The sequence below is a fragment of the Gavia stellata genome, chromosome 22 (assembly GCF_030936135.1).
Source record: "Gavia stellata isolate bGavSte3 chromosome 22, bGavSte3.hap2, whole genome shotgun sequence".
Taxonomy (NCBI): domain Eukaryota; kingdom Metazoa; phylum Chordata; class Aves; order Gaviiformes; family Gaviidae; genus Gavia; species Gavia stellata.
The window spans coordinates 2,446,729-2,471,683 of NC_082615.1; the positions used below are offsets into that span (position 1 = coordinate 2,446,729).

Sequence of the window (24,955 nt, forward strand, 5' to 3'; positions counted from 1 at the left end):
GCAGCTGGCGGAGCCCTCACGGCCAGCCTTTGCTTTGCAAAGGTGCAGTCCTCCAGAGAAACTGCTGGGGCCAACCATCTTTTCTTGTCTGCACTGCTTCGCTGCTAACAAAAAAGCTTGGCTTTTGGAGGGGCATGGTAGGCTCTGAGCTGATGGAGGGATTTTAGTTCCAAGTTTTCCTCTTGTGCCCCCTGAGCTACATTGAGCCCTTTCCTGACTCTGGTTTCTCTCTCCAGTGACAAACCTCTGCAGCGGGGAGTGTCTGGGCATGACCAAGTCCTCACCTGGGCTGACCTGTACACTTTCCCTGATGCAATGCACCGGGAGCAAGTATTTCCTCTGATGTCTCATGCACTGCAGTGCTGGAGCAGGTTCTGGGTGAGGATGCCACCCTCAGTGAAGATTCCTACCTGCACTATTTCAGATGAACTCTCTTCCCACCAGCATGGAAACACGGAGGTGAATTCCCTCCCCGCAGACTGAACAAGTGAATCGGTCTGCATGGAGCAGAAATGCTCTCTCAGCCCTGCCCAGCCCCAGTCAGGAGCAGCTAGCCAGCAGGCCAGGCTGGCCCGGGGGCTACAGGGAAGGCTGGCTTGTCACCAGTGGGCCCAGGTGTCACCTGGGACAGCCACTCCACTTCTCCGTGCCTGGTTTCTCTAGACCCCAGGAGGACACATGATTCAGAGTAGGGTGAATCCCCTCCAGCAGTCCCAGAGGAGGCAGGTTGGGTGCTCGCTGGACAGTTTCGAGCTGTGGTTGAGCCCGGAGAAGCCTGTCCTTGTGGCCCTCTGTCCCTGCAGCTGGGGATGCAGGACAGGGGTGCTGCAGCACAGACTGCTCTGTCCCTTAGAGTTCTGGGGTGACACACACCCCTTGGGGTCCTTTCCATCGAGGAGGGGACCACTGGCTCCAGGGCAGCTATGGACCTGTGCTGTGCCTCTGGAGCTGTGGAGCTGCAAACTCTGCTTGGCTGCTGCATGGGTGAAGATGGAGGGGGGCAGGGGTTGTACCCCAAATCGTTCATTTGCGTACCAAGCTGTGGGACAGCCTCAACGACCTCCAGCCCTCCCTGCCTGCCAGCCATCCTGCCTGGAGGAGCACCTCCTGGAGCAGAGCCCCGGCACCCTGCGCTGGCACCGTCAGGCATGCTGGGCTGGACATGGAGGATGCCCCGCATGCCTCAAAACCAGAGGAGGTGAAAAACTCGTGGGGATTGAAGCCAAAACTGGACAATTTAGCCACTGTTGCTGGAAATGCTTACTCAGAGCTAGGCCTCCATGCCGGTGGGCACGGCTTCGACCCCCACCTGCATTTCCCACATTCAGCCGTGCAAACCCACATGCAGTGATGGGAGATGTGGGGGCCAGGACTCTGAGAGAGCACTGCTGACGCATCCCCGAGAAAAAGGGGGGTTAACTCCAGAGCAAAGGCCAAAGAGAAGCAAACAGGAGGGAATTAATTGGGAATGAGAGACAAAAACGCAAGCGGAGCACTGTGGTCTGGCAGCGGGAATGCTGTGCTGGGAAAATCCTCTGATTTATTGCAAGAGGTCTGGCAGCTCAAGGAAAGAGGGGAACAGGGCCTTGAACAGAGTTTCTAAGAAGCAGCCGCTCCCCGAGTCCTTTCCCCAGGAGATTTTCTGCATGATGGGGCAGAGGGGGTGCGGGGATGCATGGCCCGGGACCCTCGAGGCTGCCCTGCTCCCTGTGCTGCAGCCTGAGCGGGGATGCAGCACCCTGCGGTGGGTGTCCCTCAGGAAAAGCTGGCTGCAAAAGCAAACCAACAACTTGTGGTGGGGAATTTCAGAGGCAGGCAGGTGGGACAGCAGCCATGCTTTTCCTTGGCTTGCTGGGGCTGTGGCAGCCAGCACGCCCTGACCGTGCCTGGCTATCCCAACCTGGGGAGCACGGTGGGTGTGAATATCCAACCCTCTCCAAAATAGACCGGGGACTGTAGGCAGCTGAGTGTCCCAGCAGAGGTAGGTGTCCTGGCCTGGTGGGTGTCCGTATTCAGGGTGGCTTGCAGCTCTTGTGCAATAGGGAGTGACCCTGGAGACCCCTTCGGAGAAATGTGCAATTCCCATTGCCGCGGAAGCCCCTGCCCTCTCCAGCTCTTAGAGCTCCTTGCAACCCTCCTTGGACTCATGGCTGCTGTCCAGGAAGGACCACAGCAGCCCCATCCTGAACCTGGGTCATCTCCTCCCCACTCCATCATGTCACACAGCCCCGTTGAGGCTGAGATGTGCTGCGATGAAGCCATGGCCACATGGGGACTCCTCCATGCCCCGCAGAGGTGCCTCTCGGCAGCAAAGGGAGGGTGGTTCACTTCGGCTGTCCCACCAAGAGACCAGAATTGGGACCGTGCTGCCCCGTGCCCCTGACTGCGGGGCAAGGCTGCAGGACGTGGGCAGGGCTCTCCTCCCCAGGGCCTTGTGGCACGTGGCTGGGACCATCCCAGCAGCCTGGCCGCCTTCCCACACAGGCCTTGCGCTGGCTCCTGTCATCTTGATTGCTTGGGCTGCTTCCAAAAAATGTGCAGTGTAAATGTCACTAGTGGGGTCCCCAGGGAAACAAGAGCGTTGATTCAGGCTTATAAGTGACATCCCCACTTAAAAACGTATTAGCCTTCTGGGTCCTCCTGCTCCCACTTTCCTGGGAGCAGTCGGGCTCTCGGGGCAGGATCCTAGACCCAGCAGGGCTGGTTTTGCAGGTGTTTTGGCTCAGCACCCTCTGAAAATTCGAGGTGGGGGAGTTCCTGTGCCTCCAGATGGGCTCCCAAAATCAGTGGGAGTTCGCTGGAAGTGTCATCTCAGGAGCTCAGGCTTTAGCGTGCTTCACCCCATCCCAGGGGCGATACTGGGAAGATGTCTCAGGTAGGAATGGGCTCTGCTCCTGTAGTGGGTCTGTTCCCCATCGTGCAAGGAGACCTGCTGGCACTGCATGTCCTGGGGCTCCTGGGTCCATCCCCAGCCCCACTACATATCCCTGGAGCAAGTTCCATCGAAGCTGGGGGAGCCAGTGCTGCCGAGCAGACAGGGCACAGAGCTGCCTGCCCAGGAGAGACAGGAATGTGCTGTGGGTTTTCCCCTGCTTGCCTCCATGCACGGGTTGCTCTCAGCTCTTGCAACAGGCTCAGCACTTTGCAAACAGGGTTTAGCCACAACCCAGAAAGTATTACTGAAAAATCCAACAACAAGCACATTCTTCTGAATTCCTGGGCTCCTTCTGCTTCTGACCTCCCGGATGGACCCTGGCAGCCCGCATGCTCAGGGAAGGGTTGGCTTGCTTTCCTGCAGCCTCTGTGTGTGCGAGGTCCCACCCCGGTATGTGCACAGCCTCCCGGGGTGGACGAAGGTTGCTCTGCAGAGCTGCACGCCGGGTGACCTGTGAGGCTGGCCGTGCTGCCCGTAGGCAGGCAAGCAGCCCGGCACATGAACCGGCTGCCAGGAAACCTCAGGCAGCAGCACTGGGCAGGTCTCACTTCTCCATTTAAAGGCAGGGTGAGGCAGGAACCGCACTCATCTGCCCTTTGTTCCTAGGCAAGTCCTTTCTTGGCTGGCTTTGCAGGCTTGCTTGAAGGATTGATTCAGTGGGCTTGGGGGATCTTGTGCTGGGTTGCTGAGCCCCGGTGCCTATCCCTGCTCCTCAGCTTGGGAATAGGGGTCTGCCAAGCTCTTTGCACTGCCTCTTGCTCCTCATGACAGCCTTCATGCCACAGAGGGGACACAGCCATGAATGGGAGGGTGGAGGGGACCCAGGGGGCACAGCTGAGCCATGGATGCACAAAGCTGTGCCTCCTGCTCCGTCATGGGCCATCGTGATGTTCAGGCTGAGCTCTGGCTTCAAATGTGTCCTAGAGCCTGGTGCCTGTGACCAGGTGGGAGCCCTGGGAACAGCTTTGCTCCACAGGGAGTGGGGAGGTAGTCAGCAACCACCCAGCCCAGGGCTCCCGCAGCCGAGGCAGAGCCCTTCTCTCCTGCTGCAGGTGATCTGTGTGGCGAGCCAGGGAGCAAGTGAGCCTTGGAGAAACAGGCATTTGCCTCACAGGCAGCCCATCGTGGCAGGTTTTCACATGCTTTTCCACTCCAAAAAGCTGCCAGAGGTTTCCATCCCGGGAAGCCCATTTGTGAGCAGCAGCTGTACGTAAATAAGAAGGGGAATTAGTGGGTGGCAGGGAGTTCCCACGAGGATCAGGGCTGCAGGCCCTGGGGAAGGGTCTGACATGGCACCGGGGCTCTGCCAGTGCTGCTCCACCCATTGCACCTGCTGCTGTGGGCTGCACACAACTGCATAGTTTTAGGGGAAGGGAGATTCCCCAAGCCCGGGGCAATCCCAAGCAGCAGGAAGGGTTCTCAACAGCAAGAGAGGCAGAGAGGTGGGGAGAGAGGCAGCAGGGAGAGGCAGGATGGGGAGCAAACCACTCAGGAGGCGTCAGGACAACGAGAGCATGGGGGCACCTCAGGCTGCCCGTTCTCTGCCCCGAAGCTGACTCCAGCCAGCTCCCCTGCTTGTGGTCTCCTAGACACTTTCCCTGGGGAACCTCTATCCCTGTATCCTGGGACTATATCCCCTATAGCCCCTCCAGCAACCCTGTGGATTGAAAGCCAAAAGGATATACAGGCAGCATCAGCTCAGGGCTCTCCATATATCCTGGTCTTGGTAAAGGTTGGAGGGGAAAATGCTGGCTGCATCTCAGCATCTGGCTCTTCCAGAGCCCGGCAGATCAGGGTCAGGCCCCTACCCTTCCCTTGGCTCTATCCTGGGCCTGATCAGCCAGTGCTGTGGGGTGCAGAGGGATCTCAGCTGCCTGAATCACCCCAGGAGCTGAAGTTCCCATGCAGGACCCTACAGAGACCCATCATGGGCTGCCCCCAGGCTGCAGCTCGTCAGGGAAGCAGAAGTGACCTGACACCGTCTCCAAGAGCTGCTGCGCTCCTTGGGATCCATTGCTCGCCTGCATGTTTAGTTTTTGCGTTGCCTCATCTTGGCCAGACTTTTATGGCCAGCTGGGGACTTGGGCTTGTTCTGAACTCTCGTGCCCTGCACATAGTTTGAATTTCCTTGTTGTGATTCAGGGGACGTGCTGAACTCTGTGGAAGCTGGGGGATGGCACCTCATTGCACTCCTTGCTTCCCCGAGCAGCACAGACATCTCCATGGGTGCCTGGAGGGCTTCCCCACGGCCCCTTGCAGTGGGAGGGTGGCACAGTGGGCAGCTGGTCCCACAGAAAAGCACCTGCATAAAGTGACCCAGGGCCATATATAGCCCCACACTCGTTGCAGCCTTCAGATGCCACCCCAGAAAGACCATAGCAAGACTTCGGGGGTTGCAGGCACATCCCTGACTGCTGCCCACGAGGTGGCAGGGGGACAGCACCCCCTCCTCCAGGGTGGTGGCAGCAGCCCTTGGGGGGGGCTGAAACACATCCATCCCCCATTGCTACCCTCACCTACCCCTGGTGCAACCTGACCTATTTGCCCTTCCCCAGCATAGGCAGCAGTGGGGATACCACCTCACCCCTTGCTTTTCGTGGGATGGGAGTCACAGACACCCTGAACCCCACTGTCCCCAGGCCAGCTCAGCCAGAGCAACTCCTGCACAAAGCAACTGCGATGGAGAGGATGTGCCTGGGGGAGATGGGACACTGGACATGGACCAAGCACTGGTTCCCCCTCCCAGCCTCCCCCCAGCCCACCTGCATCCACGTGGCCTCTGGCATGCCATCCAGGCTGGGTTTCTCCCCCAGCCTGGCCTTTTCTGTCCGGCTCAGGACTAGCACTCAGAGCTGGCTGGTCCCAGGACAGCACTGGCCATTTCACCTCTTTTGGCTCCCTAACATGGGAAACATTTTGGTTTTGGGCAGGATTTCAAGCACTCACATCTCACAGACACGTCCACCCTCCCAGTGGAGAGCTGCTGAGGAGGGAAGGAGCCAAGGAGATGTGGGGAGCCTGCAGGGGCTTTGAGCATGGCCCCTGGTTTGTTTATGAGTGTAGTGATCAGAAATGCAGAGGCAGCTGCCAGTGAAGGCCCTGCATCCTCGTAGCTCTAGCCCCATGGGACCCCAATCCCTGATCAAGCTGAGAAGAGTATGAAACACACCATAGAGGCCAGACAAGCTATAGGAAGTCATCCAGCATCCCGAGATGATGGGCAGGGGGTTTGCAAGTCACCAGGGCAGTTACCAAAGACTTGCTGCAGTTGCTTTCTCTGCCTGGGGGATGCTCAGCAGGGATGGGCACCCTTTCTGAGCACCCCTCCTTCCCTGCCCTCCTGCCCCCAGGATTCAGGCTCGGGCACCTTCATCCCCTCCCTGGAAGCCTAGGGACTGCTCATTTCAGAGGCCCCAGGGCTTGGGGCCACAGGGAGGGAGAGTAAAGGGGGGCTGTGCACCAGCCAGCATCAGACATGCCACGTTGCTTCTGGGGCTTTCTCAGCTTTTCTGTCATCTTTCCTTTCCTGAGGCAGCAGCACAGAACAGTTGGCCCAAATGAAACTTGTCTTTTTTCCAGATACCTTTATGATGAGAAGGTGGGGCTTGGGGAGAAGTGGTGCTCTGCTAACCAGAGGGCAAGTGTGAATTCGGAGGCAAGAAAGGATCAAGAGATGGGTGGGATGGAGGAGAGACAAATAGGAGAGTTCTGACAGAGCCTGGGAGGACCAGATATGTCTGCAGCTTTCCAGGTGGAGGGAGACAGCTCTGTCTGTGCAAGGGGAGACAGCCTGTCTGGAGAGGGACCATGCCCTGCCATCAGACTAACACATTTCCCAGCACACTCATTGCAGCAGAGATCGTTAGCAATACTGCCAGCTAATTAATCTGAGTGCTCAGTGTGAGCTCCCATAAAACTGCCTTAATAGACTTCCAGCTGTATACTTGCTCTGTGAAAAAGACCGGTCCACATGTCTTTAAACAGGAGGAAAACCCCACACCACCCTTGCCCTGCAGGTCCTTCCCCCTTTAAACGCTCCAGTGGGGTCTTTAACAACTGATGAAGGGATATTGTAGTGGGAGTTATTGGCTGTACCTGCCAATAACTGGAGAACTCACCAGCCAATATGGGTTCAGGACCTCAAGGTAAAGGAGACCGAGATAGAGGATGCCTAAACCCTAGGAGAGGGAAGAGACCCCCAGTACCTGTGGAGCATAGTCCCGTTTAGAGGGTTGGCCTCAGCCAACCCAATTCCCAGGGGAGTTCCCAAATCCCAGGGGCAGCCTGGCCACCTCACTGCCAAGGTCCCTGGGTGGGGATAGCAAGGTTTGGGGACTTCAGAAATGGAGGAAGGGAAGGAAGGTGACAGGAGGGTAGGGGGGGGCCTGCAGCCCTACATCAAACCAGTGTTCTGCTCTTCCCACAGTTTCCTCAGCTCCATCCAAGTACGGTGGAGACACCGGTGCCCAGTGACCCCCTCAGCTGAGCTCCCTCCATCAGGCTTAGAGCCCTGTTCACACCAGTTAAAAACATCCAAATTGTCTAATCTAGGACACATTCTTCCCTGATGGGCTCTGAGACCCCAGATCTGTGTGCAAAACCCATCCTCTGGCTCAGCCTGGGCAGCCGTGTTTCCCCTGGTCTCCATGGAGCACAGTGCATCAGCCCACCTTCCCTCTTCATCTTCAGGGCAGGACAAAGTCCTCCAGGTCAGGCCTCAGCCTGCAACCTGGCAGCTTGAACTCAAGACCTGTCCTCAGAGGCTCTGCACAGTCTCACAGACCTATGGAAGGTTTTGGGGACTTCCAGTGACACACCAGTGTCTGCTGGGAGGGCACAAGCCTGGAGCAGCCAGTGCAAGAGGAGCTGTGTGTCCCTGCAGACCAGCCAGTCTTCCCGAAGGGCACTTGGCAGCTTTGCAGAGAGGGTGCGAGATGCTGGGGGATGCTGAGACCCAGGGCTGTACGATGGAGAAGACAGCCATGGAAATCAGGGCTGGTTCCTCACCCCCAGGTGCCCACCATCCCTGGGTGTGCACCTCGGCTGTCCATCTCCTTCTCGCTGTTCAAACCCTCTGCTATTTTTCCCAGAGCCTGGGGATGGCATCACCTCCTCACTTTTCTGGATGTGTGGTGAGAAGCTGGAGGCACACGGCTTTCTGCATCCTCTGTACCAGATGTGCTGCACACTGCAGAGAGCGAGAGTGTGTGGATGAGGCTTGTTTTGGTGGAAAACAAAGAGATGTCCCATTTAAGTCAGAGCTCTTCACTCATTTTCAGCTTCAAGTAAGGGTTGGCCAGGGAAAAGGTAAAAATGCAAATTTCAGGGGTAGTGCAGCTGGAACACGAGGATTCAAAACACAAGGACAAAAGCCATGGGATATCGACGTCAATGAAAAAAGCAGGCACCAGCCCACAGAGACATTCCTGGCAGGGGATCTTTGAGGGCAAGGACGGCAGGAAAGCTGGTAGCTCCTGAGCAGGGCTTTATTTCTGCTCCAAGGGAAATGTTCACAGCACAGAGAAACACAGGACCTTCCAGGAGAGGAGAGGGAGGGATGCAGAAGCCTTCAAACACCGGAGCATCGAAAAGAAGAAGAGCGCATGAACAAGGTTGAACCTGGAGAGATGACACAAGTGAGCGGGATGTTGATGGGAAAGCAGAGGCTGATGCGTGCAGGGGCACCACAGGTAGAATGAAGAGCATCTGCAGGGAGGAAGATGAAGAAGAACTTCAGCTCGCTGCTTAGTGGGAAAGAAGAACAAACAGAGGAGGATGCAGGGAATGCAGAGGAGCTCAGTGGTTTCTTTTTTTAGCTTTAATCTTCATAAAAACCCAGATGTGACCAGATAGTTAATAAAAGGGGAGGTGAGAAAACAGGCCAGAACAGGATAGGTGGGATAAAGGAGCATGTAGATGCATGGGATGTGTTCAGGATGATGGGTCTGGGAGACCTTGTGGGGATGCTGGAGAGAACATGAATATGGGGCAGAGAGGAAAAAACCTGGCCAGAAAAAGGGGGGGACTATCAACCCATCATCAGAGTGATATCGGACCAAATTGGGGTAAATTATTAAACGGTTTATAAACACTAATATGATTAATTTACACCAAATAAGCTTCATGTCCTCTTTTCACAGGACTGATAGCCTGATGGAAAGGAAGAAGTGATACTATGAGGTGTATCAATGCTTTGGGCTGCCCTGCATCTCCAAAGGGGACCACAGCCCCAACATCAGCCCTACTCGGGGGAGGTGTTCAGGCTGGGAGGATCAGTGTGAAGCATTGCCACCAGAAGACAAGCTATGTCCTCCCCCTCCCCACGCACTGCCCCACTTCTCAAACACTCTCCCTTTCCTGGGCACAAGTTTTCATCCACACAAGTGCTCTGTGGGCTCTTGAACAGGTCTTTGATGTTGGTCATGTTTTCCAGGCAGTTGGTTCCCTGAACTGAGCCAGGGCCCAAACACTTGCGCCAGCACGGGGGGTGTGAAGGGCTGGGAATGAGCAGCTGGGGACGAGGGACCAGGCTGCGTCTCCAGGAGGCACAGATGGATTATGGCAGCTTAACACATTCATCAAAATCCAGCCCCCCAGCGTGACTGTCAGGCTGCAGGAGTGGTTCAAGGGAGGTTGTTGGAGCTCTCTCCTGGATTTCTGGACTGTATTTTCCCTCCTGATTAAGGTGGTGCGGCTCTAATGCACAAGTAACATCAGTGGATTTGGGCTTTACAGGGTTGCAAGAACTCAGGGTGTGAAGTGAAGGTCTGGAGGAGACATGGGCTGCACAAATACAGCATGGGGACAGCAGCACAGCCAGCGCGGGTCCAGGCTCTGTGTGTGTGTAGGGGGGTGCTGTGGGGGTCACAGGCTAAAAAGGAGTCTGCAGTGCCCAAAAGCAAAACTGGGCAAATCTAGACCTGGGCAGGTGTAAACCTGAAAGCTTCCTGTTGATCACTCGGCACTGATTTCAGCCAGATTTTTTCGTGTCTAGGAGTGAGGAAGGATGTGGTGCACCACTACAAAGCAGTAGGAAAGGACTTGAGAAGGCTTCTGCACTGTTGCAGGGCTTCATGGTGAAAAGCCTGGTCTCCCAGAGCGTAACAAACACCTGAGCATCTCCTTCACAGGGGTGATCCCAGCCTGCGAGCAGCTCCCATCTCACTGCATCAGCCTTCCCCTGAGGTCATATCCCTGTATGGTGGGATGGAGTCAGACCTACGCTGGGCTGCAACTAAGGATGAGGCAATACCATGGAAATGGCATTGCTGGCTGATCATGGTGCCTGCTGTGTCAGCACTCAGAAAAGACCCAGCTGCACGCAAAGATGTTCCCTCCTCAGCAACTGGGAGCAGCAACGGAGCCTCTCAGCTTGCGGAAATATCCTGCCCGGCACATCTGTGATTAGGCGATGCGATTTAAGCCAAAGGACAGAGCTGATCTTGCTTCTGAGCCTGGTCCTTGCTGCAGCACTGAGGGTTGGGAGGCTCTGTCCCAGCCTGTGGCTGGGGTGGCCACTGCCTGGTGCGAGGAGCATGAGTGAGCAGCCTTGGACTTCATCCATGCTCTTTGGCCTCACTGATTTGAGCCTCCCCACTGGGACTTCACGTTTCTCAGGCCTGGTCCTCTTCAGGAGCCATGGTCACAGCTGAGACATCCAGACATCCCTCTGTTATGGTCCCTGGGCTCTGAGCACACCAGGATCCAGTTTCCGCTCCTGCCCGGCAGCTCTGCCATCTGCCTGGATCTCCTCTGATGGGCTCAGTGGAGTCACATGTGGGGTCTGGTGCCACCAGGCCTGGCAGGAGGGTTTTCAAAGCCCAAGAGCAAGAACTAACCCAGGACTGAGTGCTTGGAAAAGGGCTTTGAGCTCCTCTTGATTACCAAAGAGCTGAATCCAGCCCAAGAAATTTGAAGACCTTCAGCTTTGCAATTATCCAGCTGTGCATTTGAGCTCCTGTGGAGCTGAAATCAAACCTTTGATAGGGAAGAAAGGGAGGGCAAGACCTTTCCAGCACCTGTGGCAGATGAGGCAGCTTCAAATGATGCGAGTGCAGGAAGCTCATTATCTTCAAAAACCTCTGGTGTGCTGGAAACCAGCTGAGTGCTGGAGCTGGGGGGATTTATTTATGGCAGGTCTCTCTGGAGCTGCGACTCTGCCCAGGCGCACCTTGGGCATCAGGTCACCATCTCTGTCCCCAGGCTGGGCAGTATGAAAACAGCTTCAGACTGGTGCTGCATCCCAGGACTTGCCTCACCCCAGCAAAAAAAAAGAAAAAATAATCTAAGACGAAAAAGGCGGCACTTTCTTTTCACCTTGATGCCTCCAGTGCCCTCCTGATGTTGCTAAAAGGCTGGGTGCGCTTGTCAGAGCTTCCCTGCTGTGCTGGTGTTGGCTGGGGTAGAGTTAATTTTCTTCATAGTAGCTAGTATGGGGCTGAGCTTTGGATTTGTGCTGGAAACAGTGTTGATACACAGGGATGTTTTAGTTACTGCTGAGCAGTGCTTACACAGAGTCAAGGCCTTTTCTGCTCCTCACACCACCCCACCAGTGAGTGGGCTGGGGGTGCACAAGAAGTGGGGAGGGGACACAGCCGGGACAGCTGACCCCAACTGACCCAAGGGATATTCCATAGCATATGACATCATGCTCAGTATATAAAGCTGGGGGAAGAAGAAGGAAGGCGGGGACGTTTGGAGTGATGGCGTTTGTCTTCCCAAGTAACCGTTACGCGTGATGGAGCCCCGCTTTCCTGGGGATGGCTGAACACCTGCCTGCCGATGGGAAGTGGTGAATGAATACCTTGTTTTGCTTTGTGGGCGCGGCTTTTGCTTTACCTATTAAACTGTCTTTATCTCAGCCCCCGAGTTTTCTCACTTTTACCCTTCTGATTCTCTCCCCCATCCCACCAGGGGGGAGTGAGCGAGCGGCTGTGTGGGGCTTAGCTGCCAGCTGAGGTTAAACCGTGACACCTGGGAAACAACCGTTCATTTGATGCTTCTGAGTTTGAGATAATTTGCACCACAGAAGATGAACTCAGACAGCTTTGGGCTTATGGCATCCCTGGGTGTCACTGTCAGATGAAAATCCAGAGCCGTGACAGAGCTATTGCTAAAACTCAGCCAGGAGAGAGGTCCTAGAGGTGTGCATACAGCAAACGCTGCGCTGCTGTAATTGATGTATGAACTCGGACTGCCTGGGCTATTGCCACATCCCCAGCACCATAGCCTGAATGTTCCCGCCAAGGACCAAGTCTCCATCGGCTCCTGGGGAGGAGACTAAGCTGGAGGCAGGCCAGCTTTAGAGCAGCTTGCAGGAGTTCGCTAAGGGCTGTTCAGAGATAGTGTGCTGGGTTAAACTGAGGGGCCGGTAGCCTCCAGCAGCCCCCTCCACACACACAATGTTTCAGATGGCTTCTTGGAAGGGGTAATTTTCTTAAGGATGAGGAAGCCCAACTGGAGCATGAAAATCTACTCTCACATTCCTTAGCAGAGCTCATAGCCAAAATATAGTCTCGGCATCTACTTCTGGCAAGAACTGATGTCTGGGCACGTGTAGTGACCTACCTCCAGCAAGACCAGCCATGAAGTCTACCCACACCATAAGGGTATCCGGAAGGACAGCCCCTACACCCCCCAGCTCCAGCCAGGCAGACTTCCTCTCCTCATCCTTAGACCTCTTGTTTACAGGTCAATCCCATAGAGAGCTTGGGGGTCTGGGCTCCACCCAGTGATTAGGCAGGTCCCAGGCCAAGTGACGGGCTGCAGGGCCTGGCAAGGATGCTCAAGGTGGCCAAATTGGATGTGTCTATGTGAGCTGGTCATGGCAGGTGCCCTGGATAGTCCATAGAGAGAAGCAGGAGCTTCCAGAAGTTCATTCAGACTTAAGGGATCAGATGTGTTTTGCCCTGGGAGTGCTTATCCCTCTCACCAGCTACAATGGGAGCTTGGGATGGCCTGACCCATGAAGATGTCTCCATTCAAGACATCTCCCATGAAGTTGGATAATGATCCTTAAATGTGCTCTTTGCAGACACAAACCAGATCCCAACTTGAACTGAAAGAGGGTAAGGGCAGTTTGCTGCCCTGAAACCCTTGGGAAGCGGTAGTTGCACCTGCCTTGGGGCAGACCTGTGAGCCTTCACTACTGTCTGGTGGGAATGCATTTTTTGAGCAGTTTAGGCTGTAAAAAAGGAGCAGCAAACTATTCCTGAGAAAACTAAATGTCTGCTGCAGCTTTGCTTTTGTGTCCAGATGTGTGGGTCTGGGGACCAGCTCTCAAAGCTGGAGAATAGGCAACATCTGAAGGCTGGAAGCAGACCCACCCCTCCTCCTCCAGCTACTGCATCCTCCCCATTGCACAGCAAATGAATGAGCCCATTTTAACACGGTCTAGTGATTGCTGCTGCCACACGGATGTCTGGACACTGAGTCATAGTTTACTTCTTATTCCTGCTGCATCATCTTTATTTTTTGATTCATGGACCACTCTGTGCACGAAAGAGCAAACTGTCCTTTTTTGATCTTTTACTCGCAATAAAGATTTGCTCAACAAATGAGGTCTTAAAATGGAAACATCCCTGGATACCTGTGTTAAATTGATCTTCTCCAATTGGAAAGTGTTATCTTTTTCTCTTATTCACCCAAATATCCAGGCTGCTGTTCTCTTGCACTGAGAGCTGGCAGCAAATACTCACCATCTCCTAGCTTCTCTGCCATGCACAGGCACCCTTCTTCGAAACAGGCTGAACCACACCAGCATGGGAACAAGCGGCTGAAGCACCAGGGATGGCAGGGAGGTGTGGAACAACCCTTTCCAACGAAGCCTACACACCTATTTCATTAGTGAGCTCACCAGTCTATTTCCTTTTTGCAACCCACCTAAGTGAGAACAGAGATAACTTATTGCAAGAAAGAAACTGGACAAGTTACTGCCCTGACAGTGGAACCTGATGCACGCAGAAACCCACTGTAGCAGCCAGGGAAGCCAAGACCAACCTCTCCCACTAACGCAGGCGGGAAGAGCAGGCAGGTCTGCTCAAAGCCACACGCTGAAGCGGGATTTCAGGAGGCACACCAAAACTGATGGCGTAACTATAGCGTTTGGGGATGGCTAACCCCTAAGCTATGTGATTCAAGTCTTACAGAATGAAAAAACTAGACAAAAAGTCAAACACAAAATACTGCACCCTGACTACCTATGCACTTGCCTTTGGGGTCATGAGTTTTCAGGGGGTTGTTCTTTAACTGGAAACCTCTGTTTAATGGAGATTGAAGAGCCTTGCATAATCCCACGATTCCAGGAGGTCAGGCGTTCTAAGTCCCTATATAAACACACAGGGACTGACAGAGAAACTTTCACGTAACAGGGAAATTTCCTGAAATGACACCACCATGCTGTAAGGTTGGCACTCCCAACTCACTCTCATCTTCAGCGTGTCACCTGCACTTGAAGAAAGCAATAGGCAGTGACTGCTATGCAGGAACCCCAAGGGCAGGTCTGGGGCCAGGGCTAATGCTGGAAGCTGAGGCCACATGGCAAAAAGGTTCACCCTGACCTGAATGGCAGAGACAGAGGCAGGCAAGGACTTCCCGTGGCCACATGGCTGTCTGGTGGCAGAGCAGAGCTGCCCTGTGCTTCCCATTAGCCCATGCTGTCTCTCAGGTGCCTGGAATGACTGAGTGAATTTAAGGGTGTGCTAGTTTGCAAATAGATGGGGAGTCTGGTGTTTGGAAACCAATTCTTAGCTCCTTCTCCTGATGCTTCTTGCATCAGCCCCCAAGCCTGAGCCTCCTTCTCCCCCAAGCCACAGTGTGGGGGGTGCACCCTGCAGTGCCCTTTGGACTGGGGTGCAGGTACAGTTGTTGGGACAAATTCATGTCAGGGAACCCCAGGAGAGGGAAAACATCTGCTCCACAGAGCTGAGCCCAGCCTGCCCAAGAAGTGCTGAGGTTCTCAGAGGAGATGGGTATCTCCGACAGTCTTGGCTTTCTGGGGGTTAAGCCGAAATCCTGCTGTGCCGGTGACTCAGAGAGAAGGTAGCAGGGGAGCCAGTGTCGTGGGGGCAGAGGCACCGAGCAGTGACTCAGGCTTCCCCACCCCTTCGCCCTTGCTCTTCAGCACATTTATCCTGCGTTGCCATCAGCATCAACTGCATTCACATCGAAGGAGCAGGCTGGGATGGGAACAGGGCAGAGGAAGCTGTGCAGAGGGGCCGGACCCTTGCCCACCACCAGAAAGGCTGCCTGGAGTTATCCTCGGGCAAGGAAACAGGGGAAGACTGGGACTGCATCCGGGACTGCACACTTGTTTAATAAGTGCTCCCTCTTCTGGGCCGTGGCCACAATGTCCCAGAGAAAATTCAAGTGCTTTGGCAAACTGGGAGGTATCTCAGGTTGGACAGACTGCTGGAGCAGAGCAGGGACCTTCCCTCAGTGCCAGACGGTCCCAGTTCCACATGGGAACCACTCCCCAGCTCCAATAAGCCCTGGGCACTCGATGAAGATATCGCGTTTGAAAGTCCCCATGCTGTCTGTGCCCACCAAGATACAGCTTCATGCTCTCCCTGGACAGAATCATAGAATCATTTAGGTTGGAAAAGACCTTTAAGATCATCAAGTGCAAGCGTTAACCTAACCCTGCTAAGTCCACCACTACAACATGTCCCCAAGAGCCTCATCCACACGTCTTTTAAGTACCTCCAGGGACGGTGACTCAACCACGTCCCTGGGCAGCCTGTTCCAGTGTCTGACAACCCTTTCGGTGAAGTAGTTTTTCCTAATATCCAGCCTAAACCTCCCCTGGTGCAACTTGAGGCCATTTCCTCTTGTCCTGTCACTAGTCACTTGGGAGAAGAGACCAACACCCACCTCACCACAACCCCCTTTCAGGCAGTTGTAGAGAGCAATAAGGTCTCCCCTCAGCCTCCTCTTCTCCAGACTGACCAACCCCAGCTCCCTCAGCCGCTCCTCATCAGACTTGTGCTCCAGACCCCTCACCAGCTTCGTCGCCCTTCTCTGGACACGCTCCAGCACCTCAATGTCCTTCTTGTAGTGAGGGGCCCAAAACTGAACACAGCATTCGAGGTGTGGCCTCACCAGTGCCGAGTACAGGGGCACGATCACCTCCCTACTCCTGCTGGCCCCACCATTTCTGATACAGGCCAGGATGCTGTTGGCCTTCTTGGCCACCTGGGCATCTTCTCCCTTAAGCCTGTCCCTTGGGGACCTAAGAACTGGGGAAAGATGCTGGGAAGAGGTTTGGCCATTCAAAATCATGCCAATACAGAACACAATGTGATTTAGAGAAATCAGCTATCACCAAGGGCGTTTTGTACAGCGCTGGGAGCTTCTGAAGGCCAGAAGGGAAAGTCTGTGTCAGTTTTCCATCAGCCTTCAACTCCAGGGGCTTCAAGAGCAGAGGAGATTTAAAAGAAAAGAAATAAATAATGCAGTTTCCTTCAAAGAGTAAAAAGGTGGGGGAGGTACCTAAGGGATGAACAGAAAAGGTTTCTCCTGGCTGTGACTCAGAAATGGCATTTTCTATATTCTAATAAGGGATGTCAAGTCAGAGGTAATTTATTCATGGCAAGCTGATGCAGTTGCTATGGAGAGCAAAATAGGAAGAAACTCTTTTTTAATGCATAGTGTATTGAGGAGGAAAGCATTTGTCAAAGATAAAACCTTGGTGTGAGGATAAAAGCGGCAAATGGTAATTAGGAACATTAAAAAAAAAACAAAAACCCAAAACTGTCTGCAAGCACTTTCACCACAGCTGTGAAATGCAAGGTCTGATCTCATCCTGCTCACACTCCCTCCAGCTGGGCAGAGGACTGATCCCAGCTCAGGGCTTCCCATCCACCAGACACCATCCCAGGAGGGTCCAGCACTCTGAGAAGCAGGTCTGGGGGTGGGGTCTGTTGGGTTTGGAGCAAGCAAGAGCCAGGAGAGCACATGGTTTTGGGTGATTCATGGGCTGGGTTCACCTGTCCTGTGAGGATGAGGGTGCTACAAGACAGAAGAGGGAGTCGGTGCAGATGCCCAGAGCACTGTGGTGCTGCATGGTGGGTACCTGCATATCACTGAGTGCTTTCTGTTAGGCCAGCCAGCAGCCATTTCACCTTCAGGGGAAAATACACACAAAGTCTATTTTCAGACCCATTTGGTCACCCATGTCTTTCCCTCTCCAGCCATCACAGCATTTCTTCTCCCTCCATCCTGAAACTTCCTCCTGCAAGTATTGCTTTCTCCTCCTCCTACCCTCCCAACCACAAGGGATGAGATCAGCTTTCCTAGTTTAGGTTGTCCCTATGTTCCCAGGACAGTGGCTGTTTGGTGCTAGTCCCCCTTTTGATTCTTTACTAATCTTTCTGATACAGACAGTGGACCTGAGGTCCTCTCCACAGCAGACAGCTGTTCTGGGCAGGGCTGTGGCCAGGCAATGCAAGCATGAAAGGCTCCATCAGAGCCTGGGTGTGCTGGAGATGACTGTTGGCTAATATGTGAAAGGGATCATCCTTGCAAACGTGAAAGAGCACAGAGAAACACTGGCAGGGGGGACCCTTGGGCGATACTCTGTCCCAGCCATGCTGGGGATGACCACAGAAAGTCATAAGCACATACAAGCTTCATCAGTGCAAACATGGAGGAACGCAGAAAACAATGGCAGACCAGGGATACCCAGTAACATACCAAGACAGACCCGGCCATCCTGTCCAGACTTCTCCTGGGGTTGTCCCAGGAGAGGCCTAGCCCCATGTGCCACATGGGAAGGCCATCAAGGTGAGTCCATGGGAGCCGCTCTCCAAAGCACCTTCCCAACACCCTAGCAGACATCACTGGTACCCTGGTAATGACAGGGCATCTCACACCACATCTTCTGGACTTTAACAGGATGGTCCTCAGCCAGCTCACTGTCTGACACAGGAGATGACCTCCCTGAATAAAGTTTTGGGAATCCTGGCCTCAGACAATGGCATCAGACCTGTTTGCTGCAGTGCGCATACTTCATGGTAGTCATTACGGCATTGTGGATGACAAAGAGCGAATGCCACAAGGTGCTGTACAGATGGGGCACACAGTCCAAGCAGCTCTGCTGTCTGCCAAAACAGGGGAGGTGGAGGCAGGAGCAAAGGGAATCCATGAGATAACATTGGTGATGGCTGGTCTGTGAGATGCAGCACAAGAAAGGCTGAGAGTAACACAAGCGATTTGAGCCTGGCTCTCTGCTGTGCTAAGCCAGTGGGCACTGCAGCTCCCCACTGCCAACATGTCATGAAAAGGATGCACGGGAAGGGGCTTTCCCTGGGCACAAGAGTATTGGGAGATCCCCAAAACCCCCCTGAGCCCTCTACCATATGATTGACCCTCCTTAGACTCAGCCGCAACTTCTACTGATCAGTAAGAATTAAACCCAGTGGCAACTTCTCCTTCATTCATAAACCTGCAGGCAGCAGTAGCTTTGCTCAGAGCGTTCAGCGTGGAAAGCGAGAATCCCACAGCTATCTATGGGGGAAGGTAAAACCCCAGGGATTTTATTATGGGCTGTGCTTTCTATCCTTGCTGTGGAAGGGCAGCACCTCCTCAGGAACAACGAAATACTGTGAAGCCAAAGGAACAGGGGCAGCCCCTCGGTGTTAGACGTGCCTAACAAGCAGGAAGGTGACTGGTGACATCACTTGCTCCCTGGAGCCCGTCTGTCGTTTGTGTGACAAGATGTCATATAATGGGTAATTCTCAGTCAGACTGGGAAGTCAACCAGTGCTTCCCCTTGGAAATGTCTGTCTTCAATTATTCATAATGATAATGAACTTCAATTGCTTGAAGTGCTGATCCTGGTGCCCAGCACCTGCCTCAGACTGCTCTCCCCAAAAGTGTAGGGTTTTTTTTAATTTCAGACAGCACAGTTCACCACTGGAGGACAAGGACACACACAGCTACGCGGCTCTGCTTGTGTGAAAGAGCAGGCCACTGTCGCTTCCCAGACAGACTCTGCCCCAACTCCCGGTTCTGCAGCAAGTACTTGAAATTCAGACGTGCTGAGACCTTCCTGGTTGTTCATCTGGTGGATTCCCATGCTCTGCTGAGGACCAGCAGCTCCTCCAGCCCAGGGGATGCAAGGGTGGGCAGGACTTTTCCAGAGAGGATCCCTGCCTGCTGGAGAAAAGGCTGAGCCCCCTCACCTCGCAGGCAGGCATGAGCCCTGCTCCCAGGCAAGACTTGTCCCACTCCCAGGCAGGACTGGTCCCTGCCAGGGTCCAGAAACTGCTCCAGAAGACCAGGTTTAATCTGCCAGTCCCATTGGGATGGGAACATGATGACCTCGGGATAGACAGAGGGGAAGTCACCTGTCACTGATGGGACCAATTTGAACGTCAGTAATAAAGCCAGGCATATTCACTGCTTTGCCTTGGGTCATTGGTCTCTAAATGAAGCATCTCTCATATAACAAATGGTCCCTTCCTGGGCCATATGTCTTCTTGCTGTTTAAAGTGCCAGACGGATCTGGCAGACTTTCCCCAGCTCCTGCAGGTTTATAATGAACAAGGGGTGACATTTGCCTGAAAACAATTTCCCTGATGCAAGTCAGGGTTGTAAGAGACATGAAGACTTCTCCCCCCAGACAGTCATACCCTTTTCCACTAAGCCAGCAGTGTTTCAGCTTCAGCAGCTCACAGAAATGTTCTTGTATGTTATGTCAGTGAGGAAGCCAGAGACTGACAGAAGCAAACATCAGAGGCTGAAATCTCCTGTGGAAGGAGCAGACCCCACAGTCACCACCATCTGTATGTTTTTCCCCCACATGGCCCATGAATACCACACCTTTATTTTGGACAATGGACCTTGTTCAAATGCCTTGTCTGGGGAAAAAATAAAATAAATTCTAAAAAATCAGTTAATTTTTAGCAAATGGTGGACCTCAGTCCCACACAGAGAGGGAACCATGGGCAGTACAGTGCTCAAGCATGCCTGAGGTTGTGCCTCAGTTTAACCGTCTTTCCATCTGGTGTTTTGGGAGAGAAGGAGCAAGCTCCTGCCCTGAGCTCTGAGACAGTGGGATGTGGATGTCGGGGACACTGAAATACCTGCCCACGACAGTAGAGGTCACAGGACAGAGGGGCTGATTTTTAGCAGAGGAAGAACAAGAGAAAATGAGAGGAAGGGAAAGAAATCTGCATTTGTTCAGCTTTCCTTTAGTGTTGAAGAGTCCTGGTCCTGGACACAGTGGTCAGTCCCCCTCGCTGGCGTGGGGGCAGCACCTCACTTCAGTTGCCAAGTAACCACCCGAGCATCTTCCAACTGCCCGCGGCAACCATTCCATGCCAACTGGCCATTGACAGCCAGTGGCTACAGGCACAACCAGGGCAAGGAAGGTCCTGAGAAAGTGGAGGCAAGAGGCACCCAGAGGCTCATCCCCTGCCCGGCTGCCTCTCCCATGCACAACCAAGCCCTCAGGCTTGCAGGGCAGCTCCTGGGCTGACTTGGGAGAGGAGCAGTGCTGGGAGGACCTGGGCTCTCTTGGCCCTGCTAGTGGCTGGAGCAATGGCCACCATGGATGACGAGGACCTGATGGCCTACTTCCGCATGCAGTACAGGCAGAACCTCCTGCCCTTGCTCAGGTGAGGGGAGTCCTCCACCCATCTCCAACCCCTCCATCCTCTTCTCCTGTCTCCTTCATCCCTCCTTCCCCCACTGTGGCAAACTTCCATCCCTTATCTCCACTACTTCATTCTCCTCTTGCAACTCCCTTCCCCAGCCCTGTTCCTCCCTGTAACACCCTTTTGCTCTGTCAGTGGGATTCCTGCTGGGGAGGGGTGGGGATGCCATGCCGATGGGATCAGAGATGGTGTTGGGTTGCTCTGTGCCGTCACCCCACCCGGGACACAGTCCTGCCAAAGTGCTGGACCCAGTGTGTAACCTCGAGGAAAACTTCTGTGGCAGGCAACTCAGACTGACAGAGGAGGACTCCCTGTCTCCATTTATTCGCCTTCAGGAGAAGAAGAAACAAGCCCGACTGATGCAAAAGGCTCTGGAGGTGAAGGACAAGGTGAGAAAGATGTGAGGGTGCTGGGGTATGGTTGGGAGGGCTTGTGCTTTTTTAGAGAGCAGCAGTGGGCTGGCTCCAGGTGCGGGCAGCTGTGTCACGCTTGCTCTGGTCCTGCCAGGCCTTCAGGGAGCAGATGAAAGTCATAACCTGCCGGTGGAGGGACCTTCATGCCAAGGAGGCTGAGCTGAAAACCTACATGGAGAAATCTGAGAGTATTTTAAAGGTACACCTGCTCGGCTGACATGACCCTGAGCCACACCACCACCTCCTCCGCTCCCTTCGGAAGATGGTCTTGGGCCACCACATCTGTCCAAGCCTCCCTTGAGCCTGGAGGTGTGAGGAACAGGACTGGCAGGGTATGGGGTTTTGTACCACAGGTGTGGAAAACCCTGGTAGGGCTTGGGCAGGAGAGAGCTTGTCCTGTACCAGTGTGACCTCCTGAGGGCCCCAAACGTCCCCCCAGAAGGGTCTCAGGCTGTCCCCACTGTTGACACCCAGGTGTCTTCCAGGGACAGATACCAGTAGGTCTGAAAATCAGAGTGCCGTCCCAGGTGTCTGACTCCAAGACCAAAGGGTCAACGTAAGAGGGATGGCCCTGTTAAATAGGGAGTGAAAATGCTCCCAGGGGTGCTCCAGTACTGGTGTCTCCTCTGTGAAGGTTTCTCCTCCCAGTGCTGTTGAGTGACCCAGCTCCATCTTCCCTTGCCTACCTTTCCCTCTGTGTCTGTGCATGTGTGTGCGTGTGTGCATGTCTGTTGGTGGGGGAAACATCACCAGGAAAATGATAAGTTGCGAATCCAAGCTCTGAAGAAAGCCAGCAAAGAAAGAGAGAGGAGGATGCAAAAGGAGAGTGAGCTTTTGAGAGCTAAGAGGGAATTGGAAGCCCTGAGAAATAAGCACCAGAAACTCTGCAACAGAGTGCAGAAGTACTCCATCTTCAACAAATACCTGGAGGATGTGGTGAAGATCTCACAGGTGAGTTTGGACATGAGAGAGACAGATCATGGCCTTACATGGGTGTTAAACCTAGAGGAGATAAGGCAAGTCCAGGGAAATCATAACACTTGGTCAAACCCAGAGACCTCAGATGGGATGGGAAGAGGTTCCCTGCAACCAAGGTGAGCCAAGGGGACCAGAGTTAGGGGAGGAGAACCAGAAAAGGAGGTGAAAGCTTGAGAAAACCAAAGAAAAACTGTTAGAAGGGGGAAAAACACAGGGCTGAGGGGATTGGACACCCCTTTGTGTCACCATTTTACGTCACACTGACGGTTTGGGAGAAGTGAAAAGCTGCCTGGGAATGAGAACCCAGGCAGTTGTTAAAAAAGCTGAGCCCTTGTTCAAGGATGCCCGGGCATCACTCAATGCATCACTCATACTCCTGCAGTCCCAGCTGCACCCCTCCCATGCCTAGGTGACTCGGTGCTGGCAGTTGCAGTTGTGCTTTGTGTTTTATCAGAGCACTGCTCACCTCGGGGAGAGGTGCAATATCCCCCCTTGCTTATGGCAGTGACAGCTCTGGGACTGACACAGTGGGATGTCATCATACAGGGGTTGTGGGGATGCTCAAACCAACTGGGGCAATAGTCTCGTCAAGAAGTGAAGATCTTTCAGCTGTGGGAGGTGTTGTCCCTGGTCAGGGCAGGATGCCAAACAGCACGAGACTTGCCATCGTGATGAGGGGAGGGCAGGGGGATTACTAACACCAGAAGCCCTGTGCCGCAGTTTGAGGAGATCCAGGAAGTCATCTGGCGCTACAAGACGCTGGTGAGGATGCACAAGGACCTGCTGCAGTCACAACACAGGCACAAGGAAATGTCCAAGCAAGCCAAGGTGCTCCTGGACCAGTACACAGCAGAGAAAGAAGCTGAGATTCTGCAGTACAAAAATGAGCTGCTGCAGCTCCAACTACGTTTTGACCAGGCTCAAAGTGACGTCCTCCCCTGGGTGAGAAAATGTGGAGCGGGCAGGGGAAGATGTCCAAGGCCTGGCTGTGTCAAGACCAGCTGATGGCTCATCCCTAAGCCATGGGGTCATGGCAAGGCCCAGTAGCAGCCTTTGTGATTGGAGGAGATGCCTAATTTCATCCCTCCAAGGGGTTGTAGAATGAAGAATGACAGACCAGGTCTGGAGCAAGTTATATAAGGGGTTAAAACAAGGCCCTCACAAAGCCATCGTGATCTTTCACTTCTTGCTTGAACTCATAGTTGAAAGAGATCAGCTAACCAGGCTTTAGGGAGGTCTGCCTTGGCACAAAACCCAAGCATACTCCACCACGTGCCTGTTGGGTTTGTCTAGCCTGGCCATACTCTTTTCCATTAACCATTCCTTGCAGCATCATCCCTGTAACGGGGCTTCAGTGTGGCATGTCTCATGGCTCAGGCCTCAGAGTGAAGTTGGTTTTGCTGATTTTTATTATTTTTTTTCATCCTTTGCACTTCATCTGCCCACCAGGGCTCCTCCCTCCTTACCAGTCCGAAAGTGACCAGACTGGTGGTAAACTGGGCTGTAATGAGGCCCATCGCTGTGTAGCCAGTGGTGAGTGTGCAGAAATACCCTCAGCTCTGCTGGCCTCTGCTCCCTTTTTGCATCACTTTGAGGGGGCCTTGCCAAATTCCCATATTGGATACTCCAGGCTCCAGGAGTTGGATCCCATCAGGCAAAGCTGGAAAGCACCTGGTCTGGGAGGGTGGCAGTGGGATGTGCTGCTCCCAGGCTATCACCTAGCCCTGCTGTGGAGAGTGCAAATAAGGCCTGCAGGGATGACCTGCCAGACTGAGGACCACAGGAGATGGCAGAGAGATGGGGAGGTTCCTGGGGCAAGGAGCAGCTGTGGTGGTTCCTGAATCTGCTGCCACCACACCAAGCTGAACCGCCTCCAGCACAGCCCTGGGCAAGGACAGGTTCTTCCTAGCAAAACAGATGAGTGTGGAAGTTAGTGTCGCCAAGCCAGGGTCTCCAGTGCTGAAGGAGCATCTTTGCTGAGGCGTGTCTCGTCTCCTCTCAGGAGACTCGCTGGGCCGACATCCAGAACACGACCGCCAAGAAAACCCTGAAGCTGGGGACCATCAAGATGGCCATCTACAACCTCTTCCAGTGCACGAGCATGCAGCTGAAAGCAAACCTGAACGTGTCGATGGATGACAGCCACAGACAGCTGAACATGGTAGAGCCAAGCCAGACCCCTTCTCCCCACCCAGAAAGAAGAGTAGTAATGACCCTCAGCTGCCCAAAGGGAGGGGAGAGCTCAGAGAAATCAATGTGCCCAACAGACACCCTCCTTTTCACCTGGGGTCTCTCTTGGGCACACGGAATGGGCAGAGGACACCAGGCAAACCTGTCTCGTCCAAGGAGGCGGAGTAGGGTGTGGGTCCCTGTGGGGGCAGAAGAAGTGGGAGCCAGGCAGTCTGGGGCAGTGGACGCAGGGGATGCAGATCAACCCATGGCCAAGGTTTGGCCTGAACTCAGATGCATGAACAAAAGCCCATTCTGGTGGTACAGATCCAGCAAGGCAAATGCCTTATCCTCTTGCTTAGTTTTGTTGGTGAAATTTGCCTTCCAAAAGGGCCAACAAGCTCCCCTCTGCCTCCTGTTCCCATCCCTGCTCTGAGCTCTGCCATCTCTCTTCCCCACCCTAGATTCAGCAGTTTATGCAAGACCTCACAGACATCTCTATGGAGGTGAACCGGAAGGACGTGCAGAACCACTAGCGAGCAGCTATACCTATGGAGCTATAAGGGACATGCCAACATGACCTGCTCTGCCAGCAAAGGCTCAGCAGGGTGGGAAGGGAAGGAGGACGACAGAGGGCCCTACAGATATTGTAGACTCCACCATAGGTTACATCAGTGAAGTTTCATAGCTTTCTAGCTCTTCTGTCCTGCATAGTTGCCGACACCTTTTATACTATTAAAAATAAGCAAATATTCTAAGGAGTCTCTTCATTTTCTGGGAGGATTGGAAACATCAGAGCATCT

At 53.9% G+C, this 24,955-nt stretch overlaps 1 protein-coding gene across 1 annotated transcript; it reads left to right on the forward strand.

Moving 5' to 3' along the window:
* The first annotated feature begins 17,906 nt into the window (after positions 1–17,906).
* CCDC42 (coiled-coil domain containing 42) lies at positions 17,907–24,688 on the forward strand. The gene is made up of 8 exons (XM_009817328.2): positions 17,907–17,991; positions 20,466–20,553; positions 20,876–20,981; positions 21,100–21,204; positions 21,759–21,956; positions 22,704–22,925; positions 23,986–24,144; positions 24,617–24,688. The coding sequence occupies exons 1-8, from the start codon at positions 17,907–17,909 to the stop codon at positions 24,686–24,688; spliced, it is 1,035 nt and encodes a 344-aa protein (XP_009815630.2).
* The last annotated feature ends 267 nt before the right edge of the window (positions 24,689–24,955 follow it).